The following is a 24,824-nucleotide window of genomic DNA, read 5'->3' as shown; positions in this document are numbered from 1 at the left end:
TAGACAGTAAACTGAGAAAAAAATTGCTTTGGAAATTTCCCTAAAAAAGTCTTATATCTAAGATATTCAGGGAATTAATTTAAATGTATAAGGACAGCAGACATTTCACAATAGATAAATGGTCAAAGAATAGGAACAATCCATTCAAAAAAAAAGGCAATCTATCAATAACCATGAAAAATGGTTCAAATCATTAAGAAGATAAATGCAAATTAAAACTGATTTTCACCTCATAACCATCAGACTGGCAAAGATTAAAAGAAGGAAAATGACAATTGCTAGCAAGACCTGGAATGAAGAGAATACTAACACACTACTGAAGGCAATGGGAATTCCTCCAACCATACTGGAAAGAAATTTGGCACTATCACCCAAAAATCACTGCTAAACTTTATCCAGCAATACCATTACTAGGTGTATATCCTTGAGGAAATCACTATATACAAAAAAAAAAAAATTTTTACAGCACTATTTTTGTTGAATTCTATCAAATGAATGGCTAAATAGATTATGGTACATGAATGGAATAAAACTGTGCTATGAGAAATGAAAGGGAAGGATTCAGAGAACCCTAAGAAGATTTACAAGAACTGATACAAGGTGGAGAGTAAGCAGAACCAGGGGCACAACGTATATGACTTCATTAAGGAGGAAAACAATTTTTGAAAAATTCCAGCAATGACCAATCACTCCAAAAGACTGAAAATGAATGATATTTCTATTTTACTAAACTCTATTTAGTTGTTTTAAAGGAGGGTTTTCTTTCTCTTTGTTTTTTTTTTTTGGTGGGTGTAGGGAGTAATGAAGTGAGAATTATCAGGCAAGAATTATAAAGGAAGAGTAGAATTAACAACAATGCTGCCAAAAAGAGGACAAATGAAACATTTAAAAATACACAGAAGAAAATCCTCAGAGTAGCAGATATAGACAAGCCGGACTTGTTAGTGCTGGACTACCACATCAAATTAATATATAAGGTGTCCCAAAATCTTAGTGCAGGTTCAACCTTTAATAACTTAAAATTGCAATAATAACTTTGAGATGTCCTAAACACTTAAAAAAACAAGTGGGAACAAAGAGTCACAGGATAATAGAGGTTCCTCTTTATGTTCTCTGTACATAGAAATGGTCATTTTTGTACAAGTTTCTCAAGTTCATAATTTAAATATTTCAGAAAATAAGAAAAAGAAAGCAATACAATATACTGGTTAAAAATAGCAAAGTTATCCACACAAGAGATGGGCCAAACAAACTGTAGAAGCAATTACATATAGTGGGCAAATTACTTGAAAAAACAAAAACTGCTTGGAAAACACGAAAGCAGTCTGGCTGAAATTAAGTTTAGACCAACATGTTATACTGCAGCCTAGAAAAAGTCCTAAATGACTATATGATTTAAAAAAGTCATATTATATGAGTAGAGGAGAAAGAAAGGATATACCTTTCCTGACTATGGCTAGGAAAACTATCCTTACCTAACCAAGGAGGAGAGATGATCATAAAAGATAAAATGAATAATTTTGATTACATAAAACTGAAAAGCTTCTGGCCAAGCTAAATGAATATAATTAGAATCAGAAGGGAAACAAACCGTGTATACCCTTTGATCCAGCAATACCACAGCTAGGTCTGTATCCCAAAGGGATTTAAAAAAGGTGGAAGGACATATTTATACAAAAATATTTTTATGTTTTAATATAACATATTTATTTAATATATTTTATTTAACATATTAATATATTTATTTTTAATATTAATTTTTAAAATATTTAACTATAAAAATTTATTTTTTAAAAAAATTAAAATTAATTACATTTGATTTAAAATAAAAACATTTTAAAAATTAAAACTCATCATAAAAATATTTACTATAATATTTAATGATAAATATTAATATATGTATTAATTATAAATATAATTTCTAAAAATGTATAAAATATTTATTTTATATATAAAAAATCTTGTTATGACTAAGAATCAGAATTGAGGGGACAGCCATCAGCTGGTGAATGGCTGAACAAGCTGTGGTACTTGACTGTGATGGAAAATGACAAGCAGGACGATTTCAGAAGAACCTAGACTTACATGAAATGATACAGAGTGAAGTGAGAAGAACCAGGAGAACACTGCACACAATAACAGCAAAACTGTACTATGAACAACTGTGAATGACTTAGCTATTCTCAGCAATACAATGATCCAAGGAAATCCCAAAGGACTCATGATGAAAAATGCTGTCCATCTACAGAGAAAGAGCTGATGTCGTCTGAATACAGACCAACGCATGCAAAGCTGTTAAACATGTAGTTTTCAAATGAAGAAACGCAAGTTTTCAACCACCATGAGGGAAAAAATGGTGCAAATAACAAATAAGAGAAATAAAAACTGTCAAGATTCAGAGGTTGTTTCACCTATCAGATTGTTTAAAAATGACAAAAGAATAAATTAGTGGTAACTACTGAGGAAATTGTAGGAGGTCAGGAACACAAGTATACTGTTGGTTCAACAATTAAGGAAAGTGATTTGGAATGATCCTTCAAATCCCACTAAAATGTATACATAAGGTATGACCTTATGACCTAGTTGCAATAATACCACTACTAGGCATATACTGCCAAAGAGACCAAAGAAAGAGGAAAAGAACAAAAATGTTTGAAGCAGCTCTTTTCTGCAGTGGCAAAGCCACAGTGGATCAGCCTCAGTGCTGCATTTCATCACCACCCTCTGCCTCTCTGATTGAAGCCATGAAACCCCAAAATCTCTATTTATGGAGGGAACTCAGCTCAGATATTTTATTTCTCACCTAGTGAACTACTATGTGACTTTTCAACCATGCATAAGTCTTCCCCCATTAGATTATATTAGGCACCTAGGTGGTGTAGTGGATAGAGCACCAGCCTTAAAGTTAGGAGGACTTAAGTTCAAATCCTGTTTCAGACACAGTGACCCTGGGCAAGTCACTTAACCCTGATTGCCTCAAATTAAAAAAAAGAAATCGTAAGCTCCTTGAGGGTGCCGTCTTTTCCCCCCACATTTATATCCCCAATGCTCAGTACACACTGGGAGCTTAATATATATTTGTTGACAAGTAAACTTATTTGTCTTGATATGTAAAGTCACTTGAAATATAACACTAAAAGTTCATAATTTCTTATATAATGCTTTTTCCTGTTCTTTTATCTTAAAATGTTTGTATTCAAATTCTTAAAAAAAAATAAAAATTTTAAAGAAAGTCAACACAAGTTGATAGAAAAAAATTACTTCTCACTGTTATCTTTAAATAGTGACTAAACTACAAAATAAGAAAAGATTTCATTGAGTTATCAAACAAATTCAAGAAAAAATCTTTTAAAATTATGCTATGGGCTATTTTGTTTAAAAGAAAACTGTACAAAATAACTAGGTGTAAAAATAAATCACTCACGCCTATTCAAAAATCTGAATACATTAAAATCAGAACTCTTTGCTAGTTCACTTAGCATTGCTACAGATGTAGCAGATGCTACAGATATACAAATACATGTCAATTTTTCATAATTATCATGTTATCTCTTACTATTTATCTTTAGTAGTCTCTACTACCCTCTTGGAGAAAACTCCTGTTTTCTAGGACTTGTGCTTGGACCATTTTCTTTTCCATATTCCATTAAACGTAGAAAGCTTTTACACATGGGTAGTCATGCGGATAATTATAATAATGAAGAACAAATAGTACTTACACTTATCCAATGTGGAAAAACCACACATGAATTCTATTTTGCCTAGGAATGTGCATTTGTAATGATATTCAATCAATCTACAAGCATTTACTATGTCTACTATGGGCCAGGTACTGTGGAAGGTGCTAGAAATCCAAAGAAAAAAGTATATTGGTGTCTGACTTCAAGCAACTGTCACTATATACACAGAGATGCTACAGATGCTAGAAATGCTCAATGTTTCAAACAAGCCAATGAATCCATATTACCTACACTGATCTCAGAAAAAAAATATGGCTGGTTTTCTCCCATGTTATAGAAATCTGCTCCTTGGGCTACAGTCATAGCAAAAAGAAAACTATAACAAAAAAGCATTTATGCAAAATGAATATTATTATCAAAAAGTTGGACCCTGTTTTAAGTTATTTGTCCGTAAGAATTTGTTTTTTCCTAGATTAAGGTATTCCTTTCGTGAAGAAAAATAAGCAATTTCTTACTTTACTGAAATGAAGACATTCACAGCTACAAAGCTTATTAAGCCAAGTTATTTTGGATTAACTTGAAAACCTAAGTTCAAAAAATGATACCAGAACCATAAGAACAGTTCTAATGAATGTGTTAATAGTTCTTCTAGCCGGCCCCTCCTAACCTACCATGCACTCATGTCTAGAATGTACTCCTCTGAATCATCTTATCCTGAGCCATGACTCATATCTTTGTGAAGCCTTTAGAGATCTCCGCAGATATCTATTTCTGCTTGTCTCTCTTGAAATCACCTTGCATTTACTTATTGGTGTATATGTGGTGTTCCCCAGTGGCTGCTAGGTGGTACAAGAGTGCTGGACCTGGAGAGAGAAAGACCTGAGCTCAAAATGCGGCTTCAGACACTACTGAGATGTGTAACCCAGAGCAAAGTACTAAACTGCTTTCAGCTTCAGTGTGTTTCCCCTCATCGTAAGATGTAAATAATAACAGCACCTACGTCCAAGGATGACTGTGAGGATAAAATGAGGTCATATTTGTGAAGCCAACCTTAATGCACTATGTAAATTCTAACTGGTAATGATGATCAAGACGATGATCTCTCTGAGAGCTGAGGCAGCCTTTTTGTCTTTGTATTTTCACCACATACTTCAGGGCTTTGCAACAGTAGGTGCTTAGTAAACGTTTGTTGAGTTGAAACGAACTCTTAAGCATGGAATACTTCTCCTACTTTCCATACAACACTGGTTTTAGAAATGATAAAATACTTCCAAGATTCTTAAATAATAAAGCTATGAATTTAAATGTTTAAGTCTAGCAAAGTCATAAAAATGCTATGTATCAGGATTTCACAAAAGAATTGAGATTTTTAGATGAAAATTACTTTAAAAAACTAAACTTTAAGAAGTAATATCTTTACATTAATTTCTTTTTAGCAAAAGGTCTATGTAACTTAATACCTCAAGTTTTATACGGTATGTAGATCATGTACATAGCAAACATTAAAAACTCAGAATGTCTTATTATTATAGCAAAAATCTGGTTTCCTTGATACATTTTAAATTTGACAGAAACTTCATCTCTTTCCCATCTAATTTTTACATAAGTGATATAAAGTAATGATGAACACAAATATCCTAGCAACTAAATATTTGTGGGGAAGAATTATCTCTTAAAAATACTTATAGTCATTATGACTACTTATCCATGGGTATATAAAGAAGGAACGCTTCTAGCTGAGAGAGATAATAAATGAGCCTCTGTCTGAATGACTCAATGATTCTCACTAGCAGTTTCTAACGTATAGTCTAATAACAGCTCGGACAGTGATTTGCTGTATCATGTCTCACCATTAAGACTTTGACCTAATCTCCAATTTTAGAAACTGAGTGAAGAAACTTGAAACGATTGTGTGTTGGGAGAAGGAAGATCTGGGGTACTACTTCCATTACTTTTTTCAGGCTTTACATACCAGGGCTGTTCTGGTAAATGTTTAACAATTAGCTCTCTGAAAACACATGACATACTTTTATATTTAAATTGCATTATTAACACCTCCATTATTTTAATTCAAGACAATCAACAAAGAAATATATCGAGCCCTTGCCTGTAGCATTTGACAATTTCAAAATATAAATACTCATAATGAAAATTAAAATGATAGGTCTAGTAAATGATAGGAACTGGCTCCAGCATATCTCTGGCTTTACACCTAATGTATAGATAGTAACTAAGTGACAGAAGGGAAAGTACTCATACTAATTCCAAATTATTTTCATTTAATTTTGCCATTCCTGCCACATTAGTATTATTCATTTAATAAAATATAATCGGTTTGGCTCATTTACTACTTTCCAAGAAGACTTCGTATCAATTGTTCATCCACTCCTATATTCCTACTATCTACTAAATATTTGCACATGAATATTTTGATAATACTTCAAACTCATTTCCAAAACAGAACATACTTGCCTGTGAAACTTAATGCCCTTCTTGATTTCTGTACTTCTGTCACCTGTCATCATCATTCACCCCCTAAAAACTTCAATGTTATATCTCACATTTCTTCCCCATCTCTCATACACAGACATTTAACAAATCCTCTCAATTCTATTTTTATATTTTGCCCACCAACCCCACTCAATAGCTGTCTGAATATTTCTCACATCTGCCCTTACCTTCAATTTCAACATCACCATGGCAGAAACTCTCATTACCAAATGCTCTACTGAAAGAGATGAACAGGTCTGTCACTTTCCAAGCTAAAGAGCAACACTGTCATTTAACTGTAGACTCAGAAATTCCTGTAAGTTCAAATGGAACTTCAGAAACCAAAGGGTCCAGTCCCCTGCTAACATATGCATCCCACTGAATGCGGTCCTAACAAGTAATCATTCAGCTGGTTAGACTAATCCTAGTTACACCAAGATCTGATCATTTCATTGTTCTGTTCAAAATCCTTCAATGACTTTCTACTGCCTGGTTAAGTCTCACTACGTAGCTAAGGTAACTTCTATATCACTCTAAGAATTTCACACAATTTTCCTTAATGTATCTTCATGCCTCAAAACTCTTTTTTCCTCTCTCCAATCTATTTTCTAAATAACTGCCAGCATAATATTTCTAAAGCACAAAAAGTCAGACCACGTCACTATCATTAAATAAACTCCAGTGACTTCCTAACATCTTTTTATTTTTTGGAGAGAAAAAATATTTTAATTAATTTCTAATAGGTGCTACACATGTGAAATATTGCATGCATTTTGAGATACGGTTATTGAACAGTTGGTTTAAATATTTTTCTTTTTTTTAGTTTTTGAACATAACTTTTTTCCCCTAACATCTTCAGGATCAAAAAACTTCTCTACTTAGCAAATGCCTTTCACAAGACAACTCCAACTTGCTTTTTCATTCTCTTTCATGTGTTCTACAATTCACTCAAACCATACTTGTTGGTGTTCCTCAAAATACTCCTGTCTCCATGACTTCTGGCATGATCTCCCCCCCCCCCCCAATTTGGGGTGCATTCTTCCTTATCTCTTTCTCTGACTCCTTCAAAGCTTAGGTCAAGCATTACCTTCTACATGAGGCTTTTCTGATCCTGTTGCCTCCCTCTCTTTTACTATCTTGTACGTATGTATTTATGTAAATATACTTTCATACACATACATATTTCCCATGATGAAAGGCAAGTTCCCTGAGGGTAGATATTTTTTTTTGTCTTTCTATCTCCAGTACTTTACAATGTCTACAACACAGTTGGTACTTCCTAAAGTTAAGACTGACTGATTGATATATGCTATACTATAAAGAAACCAGGCTACTTCCTATCTCTGTACAAATGCATATTCCATGCCTTTGCTCATGTTGATCCCTAGACCCATAATAGCTCCTCTGGCCAACTCTCCTCTACCAAGATCATATCTATCTTTGAAATCCTTTCTTAAATGCCTTCCCACCCCCACCTCCCCATCAAACTTCCACCAGTCACCCCAATTAGAACTATTTCCTCCAACCTCAAATCCCTTTTACCTAACTTATGTTCTTATTATATTCTATTATGTATTACTGTTGCCCTCTTACTAGATAATACATTCCATGAAGGCCAGAATCATGCTATATCTTAAATTACTTCAGCATGTGGCTCATGCTTTATACATAGTAGACATTTTAATAAATGGATGCTTTACTGAATATTTCTTCAGTTTTCAAAGCAAAGGGCATTACTATCATTTAACTCTAAAATTACAGATTCCTTGGCATTCAAACAGGACTTCAGAAATCAGATGGTCCAGGTCCCAGGCGATGTATGGATTCCATTTGAAAGCAGTCCTAACAAGTAACCATTCAGATTGTGTGACAACACCTATTGGCAGGAACTCACTAAACCTCACAAGACAATCCTCTCCATTTTTGAATTGTGATGTTAGCAAAGTTTTTTCTTTCCACTAAACCAAAATCTGCAATTTCATAAACTACATACAGTGGTCCTGATTCTGCTGTCCAAGACCAAGCACAACAAGTTTAATTTCTCTTCCACATGAAGATTTATCGATTACAAGAGCTAGAAATAGCCCTGGAAGGTATGTAGCTCATTTCCCTCATTTTACAAATGTGGTAACTGTCCATCTCACCTTTTATTTGACACAAGAAGACTAGTTCTTTTTTTATTATTATTATTTTGATCTCAAAATAGTCAGCTGACCAAATTTACTAGTATCTGGCAACACTGAAAGGAAGTATATGAAAAAAACTAGCTGAAATTATATGGATCAGAGGAATATGATGTAAGCAGGCACTGGAAAAGTCTTGGAGGGAGTACTCCTTTTTGTTTCAGGAAGTTGGTAATATGAGATAAAAGCCACAACCAAAAAATAATGGCACCTAAGATAACTTTATAATGCCTATGGTGAGTGAAGGTAATGGCCTCTAATTTGGACGACTCTAACTACTCATGTTCACCCATCAAACTTAAATAACCTGGTCTTGGAAATTTTTTCTTCCTACATTTTCTAATGGGAATGAGAAAAATGAGAAGTTAAAAATATTTTGAACTAACTTAATAACTAAGTAAAGTAATGTACAAGAAAAATAAAGCATATATTCAAATAGCCATGCTAAGCATTCAAATGAAACATTAAGTCAATTGCTTAAAAACTAAGAAATGAAGACAATCTTAAAACTGGAGGGACCTTAGAAATCATCTAGTCCAACACCTACCTGAAACATGAATCTCACAGTTTCAAGGCACATTTTACATGTGTCTCATCTACTTTTCAGGATATATTTAAAGCTATATCGCTAGAAGTGTGCTTGCTTAAGCTTATGAGGAAGAAAAGAACAAGCAAAAAACTCTTCAACTTTCTGCAGAGACCAAACACAGAAAATTTTATTTGACAAAGAATTCTTTTTTTAAAGCTAAGCAATTGATGGGGTTTAAATTTTAAATATTTACAAAAAGTTTGTATCCCTTGTTGTGTTTAAAGCTGATTCTATCATAAAGAAAAAATTAAATGCAATGAACACAGGAACAGGAGTCAGGCCAGCTCAGTTTTAGTCCTGGGCTGGGCATTTCAGCAGCTGGGATTTCATAGACGTATCACTTCACCAGGCCTCATTTTCCTTGGTGGCAAAATGAGGGGGCGAGGAGTGGGGAGATAAGGAAGAGGGGTTGGATTAAATGATTTCTAAGGTCCCATCCATATTTCAAATTCTCTACTCTATGGTTTTTATTTTTTCCCCCAGGAAATAAGTAATATCAGGTACTACTGTAACAGTAATTATCTCACTTTACAAAGTAGTTGTGTTCCTAGAAAGGGACATAAACCAAATCATATGAGATATACTCAAGAAGCTCATTATGTAAAAGCTATAATATAGTTCAAAGTGCTTTGAATACCATAAAGCACTACGCAAATGCAAGATAGCATGATCACTGTTGTTTATAAGAACTGGACTCTGTGGTAAATCCGTTTTATAAAGTCAATCTTTTTTCTGATAAGATTATTCCCCCTTTAATTATTTGTTTTATGAGTTCAGATGTTCATATACAGGTATATGGTTCTTGTAGAGTATAGCACACCTGTACTGAATAAAAAATTTTGCCTACCTACCCCACTGAATAACTGTCAGATTCCAGTCTCTCCAGTGGAAGTGGGACTGACAAGCTGGAAGAGATAGATGTGAAGAGCTAGAACTACACTTCCACATTTCTGCATTCTCCCTTCCACTATACAAGGAGGAAGCTGAAGAGACAATGATATTCAGGCCACAGAGGGAGTATGTTATTAAACCTGCTACCATCTCTAATTATGAAAAAATAGAAGACTCGAGAAGAGGAAGACTTCAGGAAACTTAATGACTTGCAGCTAGAGCTAAGAAGTTCAAAGTAGGTAAGCATGTTTCTGCTCATGGTTATTTTAAGAGCTCATTTAAAGTCAACTAATTTTGAAAAAAATATACTTTACATGTGCTACATTTAAAAAATGTAATAGCTACTTGAAACAATCTATATAAAAATACACTGATTACACTAAATTTCCCAAATAATTACTACCAATTTTACTTACATTCGGCTAGCTTCAATGTCGTCAGAGTGAGGTTCTCCTGGTGATCTATAAGATGTAAGCAAAAAACATTAAACAAAACATACTACTTTCTGAAATATCTATCTAATTATTTGGGGAGATAATTATTTCTCTAAATAAATTTGGTAATACAATGTACTCTTTAGGTCACAACATATTACTAAAAGTCAAAATCTTCAAATTTATAACACATATTGAAAAAATTCAAAAACATGGGAAAAATAAACAAGAGATTGCATACTATAGATTTTTAAAAAACAGTTTACCTAATAAAAGCTAGTATATTTTCTTTCTAAGAATAGCATACAGAATCCTATATTGGTATAAGAAACCAAAATCTGAGTGAGAAATCAAGATCATGCCTAGAGAACAAAAATTTTCGCTAAAAACACACAACTACAAAGTTTGCTAGGGTCAAGCCTTAACTAACAACTCTTATAGAACACTTATAACAACACTTATATAGAACCCAAAATTACAAGTCAGTCTAAAAGGAATCCCAGTTGACGTGGTAAGTTATCAGTTAATAACAATTGACCATTCTTATTTTTATTGACCACTCCATACCAACATTACTTTGGTTTCCCTGTACATAACTAGTGGTGCTAAGAGATACTATTGGCCAGAAGTAAACCTGAATGGTAAGAGAAACCATAGCTTGGATTATAACTTTGCTGTAGATAGTTGAGAATTGCATAATTGCCAACCGGTGGTTTTGTAGTATTTTGTTTGTTCAATAGAAGTTATATGTCCTTATTTTATCTAGTTATACTCAGAAAGCCAAGTCTACTAAATCAATCCTTTATAATTCATTTCTAGAGAACACGAACCTTCCTTACCCTCTATGCTGCTGTTAGAAAAACAGGCTAAGTACTTCCAATACTTGCAAATTCAAAAAAAAAAAATTTTTTTTAAGCAAAGACTAAGTTTTCAAAGGGGCATCAAGTCTTGACCTAGGAATTAACCAGAAAATGAGAACTTGAACTTCAAAATTTTAAAGACATCAGAGGAATCTTAAAATCAGAGCCACCAGAAAAAGATAATTCTGTGTTTTCCACTTTTCTTGTTTTTCCTTGTTTGTTCACAGTATTGCCAAGAGTAAGAATGCATAAGTAAGTCCCAGATCAATATTCATTTTAGAATCTTCACATAGTAGTATTAAAATTTTAAGTATCACTGAAAATCACTTTGAGAACTAAACTGATAGCCTGCTGGGGGTGGCAGTGACATGGCTGTGACACATATGCAAAAATTTCACTCCACCCTCTCCCCCAGGGAGCAAGCAAATCACCTTCGTGACACACCTGGTCTCCACAAGCCTTGTGGGTAAGAACCCCAAGATTGCTTCCAAACTTGTATGTCCCAGACAGAAGTGCTAAAAACTGATGATAACCCCATGTACCAGCTGACTCATTTTTGAAAGTGCGACCCTCCAGCATCAGATGTCATATTGTAAGGAGGCAGAGCAGGCTTGCAAAACAAAAAATAAACCTGCTGGCACTAAGGGAAGAGAGGCAGATTAGAAGCTTTCAAACACTTAGGCAGCAAAACTTTCAAAATTAACAGGAAAGATAAAGGGATAAAGGAAAAGGAGAGGACCCAGAGGGAATATAGAAAAGGGGGGAAAAAAGTGCAAAAGTATAAAGACACAAGCAAGAAGGGAAACAAATCCAAGTCTTAGAAGCAAAGATATTTAAGTGCTGCGGAGAAGTGAGACTCTAATGAAGAGGATGGAAGCTATATCAATGACCATATAGCAAGTACATTCCAAGCTAGCTTTAGTGTCTAGCTTTTCCCATTTCTGTTAGCTCCACGGAGAAAAAGGATGACCAAGATCTAAATAAAACTTCTAGATTGTTCTATTTAACTTGGTCTTGGAAGACTGACCACTTCACTAATTTATAAAATCAAAGTGAATTGCTCAACACCATTTACAAGTGACGAATAATTTAAAATCAATCCAGACTGGGGAAAGGACAAAAAGAGATGAGTAAGAAAGGAAGGACAGATTAATGGCAGTTTCAGTTTCCTAAGATGCCAGTTTCAGAGACCCGGTCTAAATCTTTTATATAAATGGTTTTATATCTTTCTAGTCAATTTTATAAATGTGATTGTTTTTCATTAAAAGAAAAGTGAGTATCCACAGAACAAATAGAAAAACTTTCCTTGTAAAAATTTAAATAAATGGTTTGAGTCAGATATACATTAAGTTTCTAATAGCCCTGCTTACATTATATTTTATAAATTAATTTTCTAATCCAATAGTGAGAGAGGACAGGAAACAAAACTAGCAAATTTCCAAGTCAGGTCCAACTTTCAAAAACTGGAGTATCAAGCACCTTGCAATGATATTAAATAAGTCAATCAAAATGTTGTTTATTCAATAGGAAACTATTTATCCTTTCAGGTCAAGTATTTACAACTGTTAAAGACTACAACAACAACAAAAAAATTTATATATATGTAAAGAAAGAGAAAGAGAAAGAGAGAAGAGAGAGAGAGAGAGAGAGAGAGAGAGAGAGAGAGAGAGAGATCTGTGTGTGTGAGTTTATATTTTACCAAACTTAGAAAATATAAACAAAGGAAAAAAATTACTTGAGGCTCTCTCTTACTAAAAATCTTAAGTGAAAAATTATGAAAGATATTTTTAAAATTTAACAATAAGCAAATTATTCTGAAAATAAAAAATCTCAGAGCAAACGCTCATATAACTTTCAGCCTTGATTTGAATTGCAGAAAATGTGGTAACAAGACACCCATTAATCTGAATACTGCAGCATGAGCTAGCAAATTCAAATGGTGGCTCACTTCCAATAACACTAGGTGCAGCTTCTCCATCCTGCAAGCCACTCCTTCTACCTCCACTGTAACTCTCTAGGAGAGAAAAGTACACTGGTTTTATTAAAGCTGTAAAATCTTCTAGAATAGTGTTTCAATAAAAAGTTCACCAAATAAAAGGCACATTTTATAAGACTTATAATATTAAGTCTTCTAGTATTATTTTTCATTACATTCAGAATTAAATTTTTACTGGAATCATTTCCCTACCAAAATACTTTGCTCTGTTGTTCATCCATCCAGCCATAGTGATGGTTGCTACTGACATTTTTAAAGAGGGAAAAGGGTAGTGACAATTTTTGGAAAGACATGAAAAAGTCAGTCAAATATTAGGCCAACACTCTTGATTGTATTTCTACCAATTTTATATTTTTTATTTGTACAACTACAATCATCATTGCATAATCTTACTTATAAGAAGACAGCCCACCAAAGACCATGAAATAACATCAAAGTTACCTTTTACAAGCTGTGGCCATTCGGTGACATCGAGGTGATCACAGCTTTGAGTCACTGATTAAAAACAGGTGGTCACACCAGTCTAGTTGCTAACTTGAGCTGAGCGTAGGCTTAATAACTCTAATAAAAACAAACTTTCAGTTAGAATTCCTCAGAACTTAGCATTTCAATCCAATCCAATGTTCAGAGCACTGCTCTTTAAAATTTTTATCAATTTCTAAATATAAGAGCACACCAGTTACAATCTTCAATTTTTCAGATCCAATGACTAAATAAAACTGTGATATGGAGATAGATTGCTACAACAAAAATCCTGCTTTCAAAGAAATTCCAGTTTATCAGAAGATAAAACTTATTGGAGAAGGTAGCAACTGAACTGGGTTTCAAAGGAAGGGAGATAGATACGGGGCTTTTGAGGAGAGGGGGATCCGTCCTAGCCATGGGGAAAAGCCATACGCATAAGTATAGAGATCAGAGAGGGCAGGAGCTGAATGGGAAATGGAGAAGTTTAGTTTGTCTGAAATAGTGTATATAAAGGAGAATAATCAGATAAGGTTGGAAAGGTGGATTGAAAGCCATACTGACGGGTCTTGAATGTAAGGAAAAGAAGGCTCAACTACTCAGCAATGGAAGATTTTTCAGTAAGGTGAACAAAATGATATATCAGGTGAAGGACAGACTGGAGAGGAGAGAGATTATAGGCAGGAATTGCTGAAAGCAATATATAATAGTTTAGGCAAGAAGAAATAGGCGCTTTACCCTCAGTAGGATGGGAACTAAAGTAAAGAATGGGAGAGAGAGATTGCAGAGGTAGAACTGATAGGATTTAGCAACTAACTAAATGTTAGAGGTGAAATAGAAACAATGCTTAATAACAATTTTGGTGATTGGTTATGAGCCTTATGAGTGGGAGAACAGTGATACTGCCAACAGAAATAGGTATATTAGAGAACGTGGCAGATTTTGAGGGAAAGATAATTGAGTTCAGTTTGGGACATGTTGAGTCTGAGGTGGGGTGGGATACATATATATATATATATATATATATATATATATATATATATATATATATATATATATATATATATATATATATACACACATATATATATACACATATACACACACACACACAAACATATATATATATGAAAGGGAATTGCAAATATGAGTCTGGAATTTTGGGTAAGTGAGGGTAGAGATATGGATTTAGAAAATAAATGTATAGAGGTGATAATTAAAGCTATGGTTTTTAAAACTTCTTTTCTTACATTTCCTCTTAATTAAGCTTGTCAGTTTATAATTTGCTCACAGCCTGTACATATGAATATGAACACAGGTTCAAAGCATGAGAGATAAGATACAAGCAAAATTTATAGTAGTAGATGAACGAGACCATAATGAGCATTGAGGTCTTGAAAAAAAGTCAATATCCCTGAGGAAACAATATAAATATATAAATGAATACTGAGGACACACTCGGGAGCCCTTAAAGACTATCTTGTATTACTTTACATGGGTTGGACTAATTTTGCAAACTATAAAACTCCACAAAAGCTAAAAAATTTTCTAAAAAGAGACATCAAAATAAAACTATGTGTACACACACACACACACACACACACACACACACACACACACACACACACACACCACACACACACACACCTCCCTGTATACACTGACCTTCCTTCCCAAATTGACTGTTCACTACCACAGCTGGTCTTATTAATAACCTTTCAAAGGATGTCATGTCAGCACTCACAACTACCCCGAGTCCTCACTATACTAGCTCAGATAGCATACACAAGTCCAAAATATTACTTGAACATGCACCTTAATTGTTTGCTAGTTTCACTCTGCCCCACAAAGCTACAGCAGGCCTACGAGAAAACCGTTCTAGAAAGAGCCAACACCTCTAGCCACTTGGAACTGACACCTGGTGGTTTGAGAAAAGTTTATGGTATGGGCTTTAGGGTAAAATGGTAAGGCACCTCACTGATGAAATATGATGGGGGGAAAAACAGTAGCACTGTACCATTAATAGTTCAAGAGGGTTCTGGATTCTGAATGTAAAACCTGTAGACTACAATTATCTAAGAGAGGTTAAAAGGTCATTCCTAGGCCCCCAGGAATCTAAGCCTAAGAATAATTATATATTTAGAGCTAGAAGGAAATTTCCAATTAAATTTAATATACCTATTCAGGGAAGAAATAGGTATATATACCCAGACAGAACTGAGCCTCCTAAGGTTTGTAGGTTTCTTATCATAACCTACCTCAATAGCAGCTGAAGACTATAAAATATCTCCCAATCAAAACCCTAAGAGTTTTCAAGGGTACCTTGTAGTCAGAAATTTTCTAGGAACTTTAGCACTTGAGGAGTAATATACTCCTTTTCAGTCTTTACTCAAGTAGGTACCAGGATCCACTGAGTGGTACCAAAAAGACAACAACATTTTAGATTTAGAAGTTTCAAGTACTATTCAATCTGGATTACCTTACTACAATGATATATATTAAAATGACAAAAATATTTTACCTAAGAGTAAATGGCTTAGTTATAGCTATAAACATTTTGGGTATTACATCTCTCTTCTCATTTTATAAGTATTTCTTAAAAAGAAACTGTTCTGTTCCTATCCTCTAAGGGTCTGAGCATAAGTCCAAAATAGGTATAATAAATATTTTATTTCTATGTCCCATTAGGATTGTGACAATCTTCAAAATACTGACACAAGTGTAGTCAAGAACTGACATTGAGACGTTACTTTCATATGAATATAAAAAAATAAAATATTAAACATACCATATTTCTCTAGTACTTCAGATGATCTTGTGAATTCTAAAATCAGGCTCCTACAGAATCCTGACCTATAATACAAAAACATGGCTTATTTAAAATTTTGAACCAATAAATCATGATCTTTGTTTTCATTATATAAAATGTTTTAAAATAAAATTGTCAATACACATTAATTGTATGCCATATGCATTAATATGAATATCACATATCCTATTATTTCTTAAGTTGTCTAATCGGTGTAGTAACAAAACTGAAGGTGTAATTCTGGCTGTTGCTCCTGCTGAATGAAAATGCACGAAGTCTCATGTATACTACCTAAATCATCACTATGAATTATTTTTAAAATTTATGGTTAAGGTATTCAAAGGCTCTGCAGTATCTAATACTTCAAATTTAGTTCTTTCAGACATGTTCTTAATTTCTTTTATTCTCAATTTCTTATAATGATTAGGGCTCATTGTCCATTTGCAATTTAGACTATCTCTAACTGGCCAGATGGGCCGCAAAAAACAATGATTTATGGACACTAAAATATGTAGCATTTGAAGAAAAAAAAGCGTAGGTCCAAATAGAAAGTGTTTTTCTTCTTGTCGTTCAAAGTGAAAGCCATTTTTAAAAGCTCATTAAAACAAACTTCTCATAGCTTAAATGTCTCAAAAGTTCATCAATTTGGGGATTTTCCCCCTTTACATTTATTTACATCATGGAGCGTTTTATTCATATATTCTATGGTGATGCTCTGCTTTTGAATGAACCTAAAATTATTCTTTGTGGTGGGGCAGGGATTACCTGGTCCTTTAGAAAGAATGCTTAAGGGAAAAAATTACCTGTCTGATCTACAAATAGGGAATAGTTCTTGACTAAACAAGAGTAAGTTCACAGAAGGTAAAATGGACAACTTTCATTATGAAAATTAAAAAAAGTTTGCATAAACAATACTAATGTAGCTAAAATTAGAAGAAAAACAGTTAACTGGAGTTTAGAAGGTTTCATTTCCTAAGATATAGATAGAACATGGTCAAATTCATAAGAATAAGAGTCACTTCCCAATTGATAACTAGTCAAAGGACATGAAAAGGCATTTTTAGAGGAAGAAAGCCATGCTATCAATAACAACAGAATTTTTTTTAATACTTAAAGAAATGTAAATTAAAACTATACCAAGGTACTACCTCAAACCCAAAAGACTGGCAAAAAAAAGTAAAATGACAAATGCTAGAGGGACTGTGAGAAATTGATACATTAATTGATGGTACTGTGAAAAGATCCAGCCATTTTGGGAAACAATTTGGAATTATGCCTCCAAAGCTACTAAATTGTATATATACCCTTTGACCCAGCAATACTGCTAAGTAAGTCTATACCTCAGAGATCAAAGAAAGGGGAAAAGGATCCATATGTATAAAAATATCTATAGCATCGATTTGTGGTGTCAAAGAACTGAAATCTGAAGGAGTACCCATGAATTTGAGAATGGTTGAACAAGTTATGTGATACATGAATGTACAGAATATGACTGTGGATAAAAGGATGGTTTCAGAGAAATCTGGGAAGGACTTTATATGAACTGATGTAATACGAAATAAGGATAACGAGAACACTTTTACAATACCAATATTATGACAACTGTGGAAGATTTAGGAACTCCAAGCAACACAATGACCAGCTAAAATTCTAGAGGAAATAGGATGAAACATGCTATCTACCTCTAGACTCAAGAGTGCAGATGGAAGCATTTTTGAGACATGCCTAAGAGGAGAGCCTGCTTTGCTTGACTGATTCGTAGGGGGCTCTTCTTTTTCTTGTCTTCTCAGTTGGTAGGGGAAGTGAAGGTGGAGGAGGGAGAATTCATAACTGAAAAATGAGTTATTAAAAATGTTTAAGAGAAATTTTACAAAATAATACTTATCTATTTGCAAATAGACATGGTTTTGAAACGTGGGCTGTATTAGGAGCAAATTAAAATAATGACAATTATTTGTCATTATTTAAATGAGTAACTATATACTAAGTACATTAACTACAAAGTACATCTGAGCAGCAAAGAACGATCATATATTTCTAAGAAAGGTTACTGAAATGTCTTCGGGGGGACATAGCTTTTTAAAAATCTGGTAAAATTACTCCTGTGGTAACAATTGTTTTAGATTGCTCTTTAACAATGTTTAAGCTCTGTTTAATTAGGAGGGGTGTGTGTGTGTGTGTGGAGATTTTTAATTATATGTATTGAGAAAGAAGACAGTCTTTCAGAAAAGGGGGAAAAAAACTTCACCTAATCTTATAACGGGTAGCTATAGTAACAAATTAATTTAAATTTCATTTCATATAACTTCCAACTAAAGTATTCAGAAGAAGGGAGGAAGAAGGGCTGGAAAATCATCTAAGGAAAAGATAATCACAGGGTTTCCTACAGACAAATCAGTAGTTTCTAACTACTGCTCAACAAACTTTTTATAACAGCAACTGTATAGACACAGAAAGCATTGAGAGACTAAAGGAAACTCTCCTCATTTGTCAATTTCTTCCTCGTAGACTAGTTAAATGTGGAAAGAACAAGATTTTGAAAAACCAAAGTAATGCCTACCTTTCTGATCTCCTAATGAGAAAAGTGAAGGCTTACTCATTCCAGACTGGCTTTGAACCACAGATTTAGTCTAACCCTTCATTTTGCAGATGGGTAGAATTAAGGCTCAGAGATATTAGTTATCTGTCCAAGGCAGCTCTGCAGGGATCCTAGGAGAGGTCCTCAGACAAGAGACAATTCTATAAATTATACTGCATCATTCAAAGTATAAAGCCTCAGTATTTCACTAAAAGCAGGAAAAAAATCCAGGAGTAACTTAAATGATGAATGAAAACAATTAGGACTAGTGAAAAAGGTACCTTGGTGTTTGTTATTTATTTATTTATTCTTAAGATCATTTATATCATTATGTAATGATAATGCTTAGATGTTTTAAATGAGGTTTTATTCTCATTTTTAAAAAGCAAAATTGACTGGAAAAAAATATTCTCAACATTCCTTTGAATTAATCACACCTATAGATCTAAAAACTCATGACTATAAACAAGCCTCATTTGGTAAAGCTTAGCCAAACTCCAGATAAAGTATCTAATGGCTCCCATGGGCCTTACACACACAAATTTATGATAATCAACATAACTCTATGACTTAACATACTCATGTCTGGCAAACTGATATATGCAAATGAGTGTTACTCTTACCAAGTTATATCAAAAAACACCTGCTTCTTTCTGTCCCTCACAGTGCACAAAAATCCATTTTGCTAATTAACATATGAAAGCAAGCTGAAGTTTTCTTTACAGTTTAAAATAATTATAAAATAATATTATAATATGCCTAGGCTTAATAAAACTAAATCTCTTACCAAGAAAATGGGATAAAAATGTGGATTGGGTTTCTTTTATGTCTTAGCTAAAGGTACCCAGAAAAATAAGCAGACTGGTAAGATAGCAAGAGTGAGGGATAATAATGGACAATGCATAGTGATTTCCCAACTTTTTTGATCATATACCCCACCAGTTAAAAAACAAAAAGGTGTCCCCCCCAATAAGCAAGGTTAATGTAGAGGCAGAGAATACAGAAGACTGAGAAGGATGGTAGTGCCCTCAGGGAAATAACAAAATTCAGAAGATGGATAAGTTTTATGAGAAAGATAATGCAATCCCAACCTATCCATGCCCGCACATCCTATATTTCCCATCAAAAAAGGAACACCACTTGGGGGGAGTTGGGAGCAGGACAGTTGCAGATTACTCACCCAGAACAGACTCAAAATAATGAGCCGTCTACTGGATGGACTTCCATAGTCAGAGGAAGTCATGAATACAAAAGTGGAGGAGGTGGCAGGACTAAGGAAGGAGAAAAAGGAGTTCTTTACTTGTGAAGTACTTGTACAGCTAGATAGAGAGCTGAGCCTGGAGATACAAAGACTCATCTTCTTGAGTTCAAATATGGCTTCACATCTGTGACCCTGTGGAAGTCACTTAACCCTGTTGGCCTCAGTTTCCTCATCTATAAAATGAGCTAGAGAAGGAAATGGCAAGCCACTCCAGTATCTTTGCCAAGAAAACTCCAAATGGGGTCATAAGAGTCAGGCAGAACTGAAAAACAACTGAACACCAACACTTATTGTTGGCTGTGGATGATTTGTGATCTTCAGTCTTGGAGGATGTGCCTAGGTGAAGAAAGTATCCAAATACTTTCAGAGTTAAAAGCCTGAGAAGAATTTTAATGGTTTTCATCAAAGTATGCAATGTTGTGACAACACAGCATGAGTGGACTTAGAGTCAAGAGACAAAAGAGACTCTTCTCTAAGTGAGGTGGCAGGCTCTTCTATCTAAATGAAGGACATCTTCATACTGCCCCCTCCCTCTGGAAGGGTTCTTTCTCTAATAAAAGATCCCCTATCTTGGGGGGTGGGGGGAAATACCTCAAATTTTAATCCCGTCTTCTTTAGCTATCATCCTTTTTCTGTCATATTTACTGAACATTGTTTTGCCCATTTTGCAAATGAAGAAACAATCTCAGAGAGGTTAAATGTCTTGGGCAGAATCACATAACTATTATCTTTGGCAGGATTCAAATTTGTTTTCAAATTTCAAAACAAATAAATTAATAAATTTGGGGAAAAAAAGATTCAAATTGAGGAGAGAAGACATAGTATTCCAAAATTACAACTCAAAGTCCAGTGTTCTACCCACTAAGTCACGCTGTCTCTCAGGGTCTGGGAGGACACTGGGGAGACAAAAAATCAGAAGACATCTCCCCTTGAAGAGCTTATATTATAAGAGAGGAAAGCAACAGATAAACAACCTCTAGGGAAACAGCAGCCAAGGAAGAGAGCTTTGATCTGGGAAGCCAAGGATGGTAAGTTATTACATACCCTCTCCAGAGATAATGTTACTATTGATTTGATTGCTGTGCCTAGGAGTAAGAGGTAGAGACATGGTCTGGGTGGAAGGATGGATGGGATGTAAGCATGGCTATGGCAAGGATTCTTATTTTCCTTTTCCTTTAGGAATTTCACAATCATCAACTAACATTCCAGCACATGAAGAAAAACAAAAAGTTTATTAAATGATTACCTTGCATTTATATTGTGCAAAGCTTTTTTAAAAGTACATATTAAACTTAATTATTGTATCCCTTTCTGAATTTACTTTCTTCTGTATATTTTAAAAATGTTTTGATAATCCTCTTTTTTTGGGGGGGGGGGTCTTTATTACTATCATGCTGGTCCCACTTCCCCCCCAGCAGAAATCTTCCTTAACAAATAATTTAGTCAAGCAAAACATTATCTACTGTGAATTTTTATGGAAAGAACAGATGTGAGAATGGCATTTTAGGAAAACTGATGTAGAAGTATTGTGAAATATGAACTGGAGTGGGTAAAGACTGGAGATAGGGAAACCAAGACCAAGTGACCACAGTAGTCCTTAGCGTGCTGATCAGAAATATATGCTTGTGAAGTGAGTTATGAATGTTACGAACAGTACTTGCTCTCAATAGCTGAAATACAGTAGACTGTTATTAGGTTTTCTTTCAAATACAATGTTTATAATTCACCAACACTATACATACCTAATTTTCATTACGACAATCCAGGATACTACAAAAACATGAAATATTTCTCAATTATAACAAACCAAAGGAAAATACTAACTTCATTTTAAAAAAAGGATGTTATTTCGTTGGTGTGGGGAGCTCTTATAAAGAACTTCATTTATCAAAGCAGACTGGAAACTTTTCAGCCATTTGTAGTCTTAAAGAGAATTGTTTGGGGCACAAGAGGTTAAGTAACATGCCCAAGGTCAAATGGCCAGTATATATCAGAAGTGGGATTTGAATCCAAGTTGGTCTATTTGACTTGTAGGCCAGTTCTCTATTATCTCAGGGTGGAATTGTGAACATTTACTTATTGCTATTGAACACATACATTTAATTATAGATTGATTCTTTGAAAACTAGAAATCTGTTTATTTCTCTGTTAATCAGTCAACTTGAGAAAATGGAACATACTATTATTCCTTGATTACGCTCAATAAGTTTGTTAAATAAAGTATAAACTAAGTGGTGAGGAACACAAAGTTAAAGTGGTATTATTTTGATGGGATTTAACACATAAGGCATTTAGGAAAGGTAAGATCAATTTTAAGCTAGGTTTTGAAGTTGAGGGACAAAGGACTGGTAAAGAAGAGTAAGGAGTTTATTCCAGATTTAAGAATGGTATGTCTGCATAGTCAGAGTTAGAAACTAGAAAGCTGTAAACAGGGGAAGGTAAGATGATTCATTTAGCTAGAGTGGAAGGGATTTAGTGGATATTTGGTTAAGTGATGAAGCTGGAAATAGTGGCAGGTTGTAGTGAAGATGGATGTTTGACAAGAAAGTTCTCTTCAATGTTAGGCAATAACTGACAAAACATAAAGCCATCACAGCGATAAATGCAATAAGTGATCTTTCATGTTGAAATTTAGGTGGGCAGCAAAATCACTTGCTCTGAATTCAGAGAACCTGGGTTTATAATCCCACCTTGGACACTACCTGAATGAGCTGGGGCAAGTCCTTAAAATCTCCCTAGGATTCAGTCTCCTTATTTTTAATGAGGGAGTTAGGTTAGAGTTTTCTTTCTACGCTAGAATTTATGATCCTGTAATTCTCTGATCATCAGAATCTTTCACCATTTAAACTCTTCTCCATTCAGAAATATGCTGTTTCATAAGCTACTATTTAAGTTACTATTTGTTTTCTTTTCCATGACAAAACACTTGTCCTCTTTCAATTTAACTGTGCAAGTCTCTTAAAACAAACACAAGAGTCAAGGGTTGTCAAAACTTGTCAACAGGTCTTTTGGAAGTACACGTAAATCAAGTCCACTAATTTTTCCCCTTACTAATACCTTCATGTACACCCTTCCAAGGAATTTATCAGAGTGACATGCCTTCCCCTCATTACAACGTTATCCATTGGTTAATGCTGGCTTAAGTGTTCAATAATATTAGTCTTTATTATAAAAGCCTTTTCTATATGGTAATACACTTTGTGGGTCTAGGGGGTTAACTTTTTTTTTTCCAGAAATGGGAATCATTTTGGCAATACAATTTTCTGGTACAGTGACAGTGTGTAATGACAAGTTACATATTTTGGCCAGCAAGTTCTACAATTACATCCTTCAGTGCCCTCAAAATTATTGCGTGGATGCCATCTGGTCAAAATGATGAATGATTTTTTGAGATAATCCTCTGGGCATTTATTTTAGTGTTAGAATTCAAATTAGTTTAGGCTCTTTTTACCTTATGTTACATAAGTTCCAATCCTTATACCCAAAATCAAGCCAATTTTTTGTTCACTTTAAGCAAGTCTCCCTGTTGATTTTGCCTTGTAAAAATTAAATTTCCTGCAAAATATCTGTGGAGACATATAAGTCTTCAATTTATAAAAACATCTTATAACTGTCACAAAATCCATTTAAAATCTGCATCCAGAAGATACCCTTTGAAAATATTCTTTTGAAAAATCTATTTATAGTTAATATTAATCTCCAAGAAATTGAAGATAACGATTTTAAAAAATTAATTGTAAGTGAACTATTGTTTTTGCTAAAAGATTAGAAAATCTTACCCAAAAATTTATATTTAAGATAATTTTTTTCTCACATTTAGTTTTAACCTGTTAGGTAATTTACACTCAATTATTCAAAAATATTATTTGTTTTAATTATTCTGATCACACTTATCCAATTCTTAAATCTTAATCCTGTTAAAAGATAATGCAAGAAAAAAGAAAAATAAAGGGTAAAGAATTCCATACAAGGAAAAATCTTCTAGAAATGTCCAAATATGTCCCATTAGTTTCTCTATGTTTTGTGGACCTTTACTGCATTCTTCAAACTCATTTTTTCAGAGCCTTGCAAGTATTTAATGAAGTCATTTTTTTATTAAATTAAAAACAATACTTTCCTCAAACTTTACAAATTTCTGCTAGATCCTGTATGAAATAAACTCACGTAGTTTTTGAAACTATTGTCTTCTGACTCCAACTTTCCTGGAAGCAATTGCAAAAATTGGCAAATTTTAAAAATCAAAAATTTATTATTATTATTATTAAGTTAACTGGCCAGAGGCATTCTTCCTGATTCAAGAAAACAGCTCCAATCCAACGAAATCCAGTAATAATCACTACCCGGTTTGGAATGAATTTTATCATTGCTCTGTATGCAAGTCTAGTAGTCTGGGTCAGCATGGATTAATTCCATCGTAGGAGCAGGCTGAACCTGCTTTAACCAAGGGGTGCTGAAATAAATCAAAATTAAAACCTCAGTGTCATCTACTTAGCCTAATTTGTAACTAAACTGGAACCCCATCTATCTTTTACTACCTATGTTAACCTCTGGGAAGACACTTAACTTTGCTGGGCCTCAGTTTCACCATCTA

The 24,824-nt window shown here is 34.0% G+C and overlaps 1 protein-coding gene across 7 annotated transcripts in view; it reads right to left on the bottom strand.

Moving 5' to 3' along the window:
- Positions 1–24,824, bottom strand: part of UBE3A (ubiquitin protein ligase E3A) — a 113,646-nt gene that overhangs the window by 61,329 nt on the left and 27,493 nt on the right. For 3 of the 7 annotated variants that reach the window (XM_072614590.1, XM_072614585.1, XM_072614588.1), the window contains exons 2-4: positions 16,374–16,438; positions 13,565–13,684; positions 10,250–10,294 (exon numbers count right to left, since the gene is read on the bottom strand). In XM_072614590.1, the coding sequence (XP_072470691.1) occupies positions 10,250–10,294; positions 13,565–13,584 (65 nt within the window). In that variant the 5' untranslated portion in view covers positions 13,585–13,684; positions 16,374–16,438. Of the gene's footprint in view, positions 1–10,249; positions 10,295–11,571; positions 11,597–13,564; positions 13,685–16,373; positions 16,439–18,076; positions 18,190–24,824 lie in introns of those variants that run through there. The other 4 variants (XM_072614586.1, XM_072614589.1, XM_072614592.1 and 1 more) reach the window with 4 other exon arrangements.

The sequence above is a fragment of the Notamacropus eugenii genome, chromosome 5 (assembly GCF_028372415.1).
Source record: "Notamacropus eugenii isolate mMacEug1 chromosome 5, mMacEug1.pri_v2, whole genome shotgun sequence".
In the NCBI taxonomy this organism is placed as follows: domain Eukaryota; kingdom Metazoa; phylum Chordata; class Mammalia; order Diprotodontia; family Macropodidae; genus Notamacropus; species Notamacropus eugenii.
The sequence above is the reverse complement of the archived record's forward strand: the minus strand, read 5'-3'. Positions and strand labels throughout refer to the sequence as shown.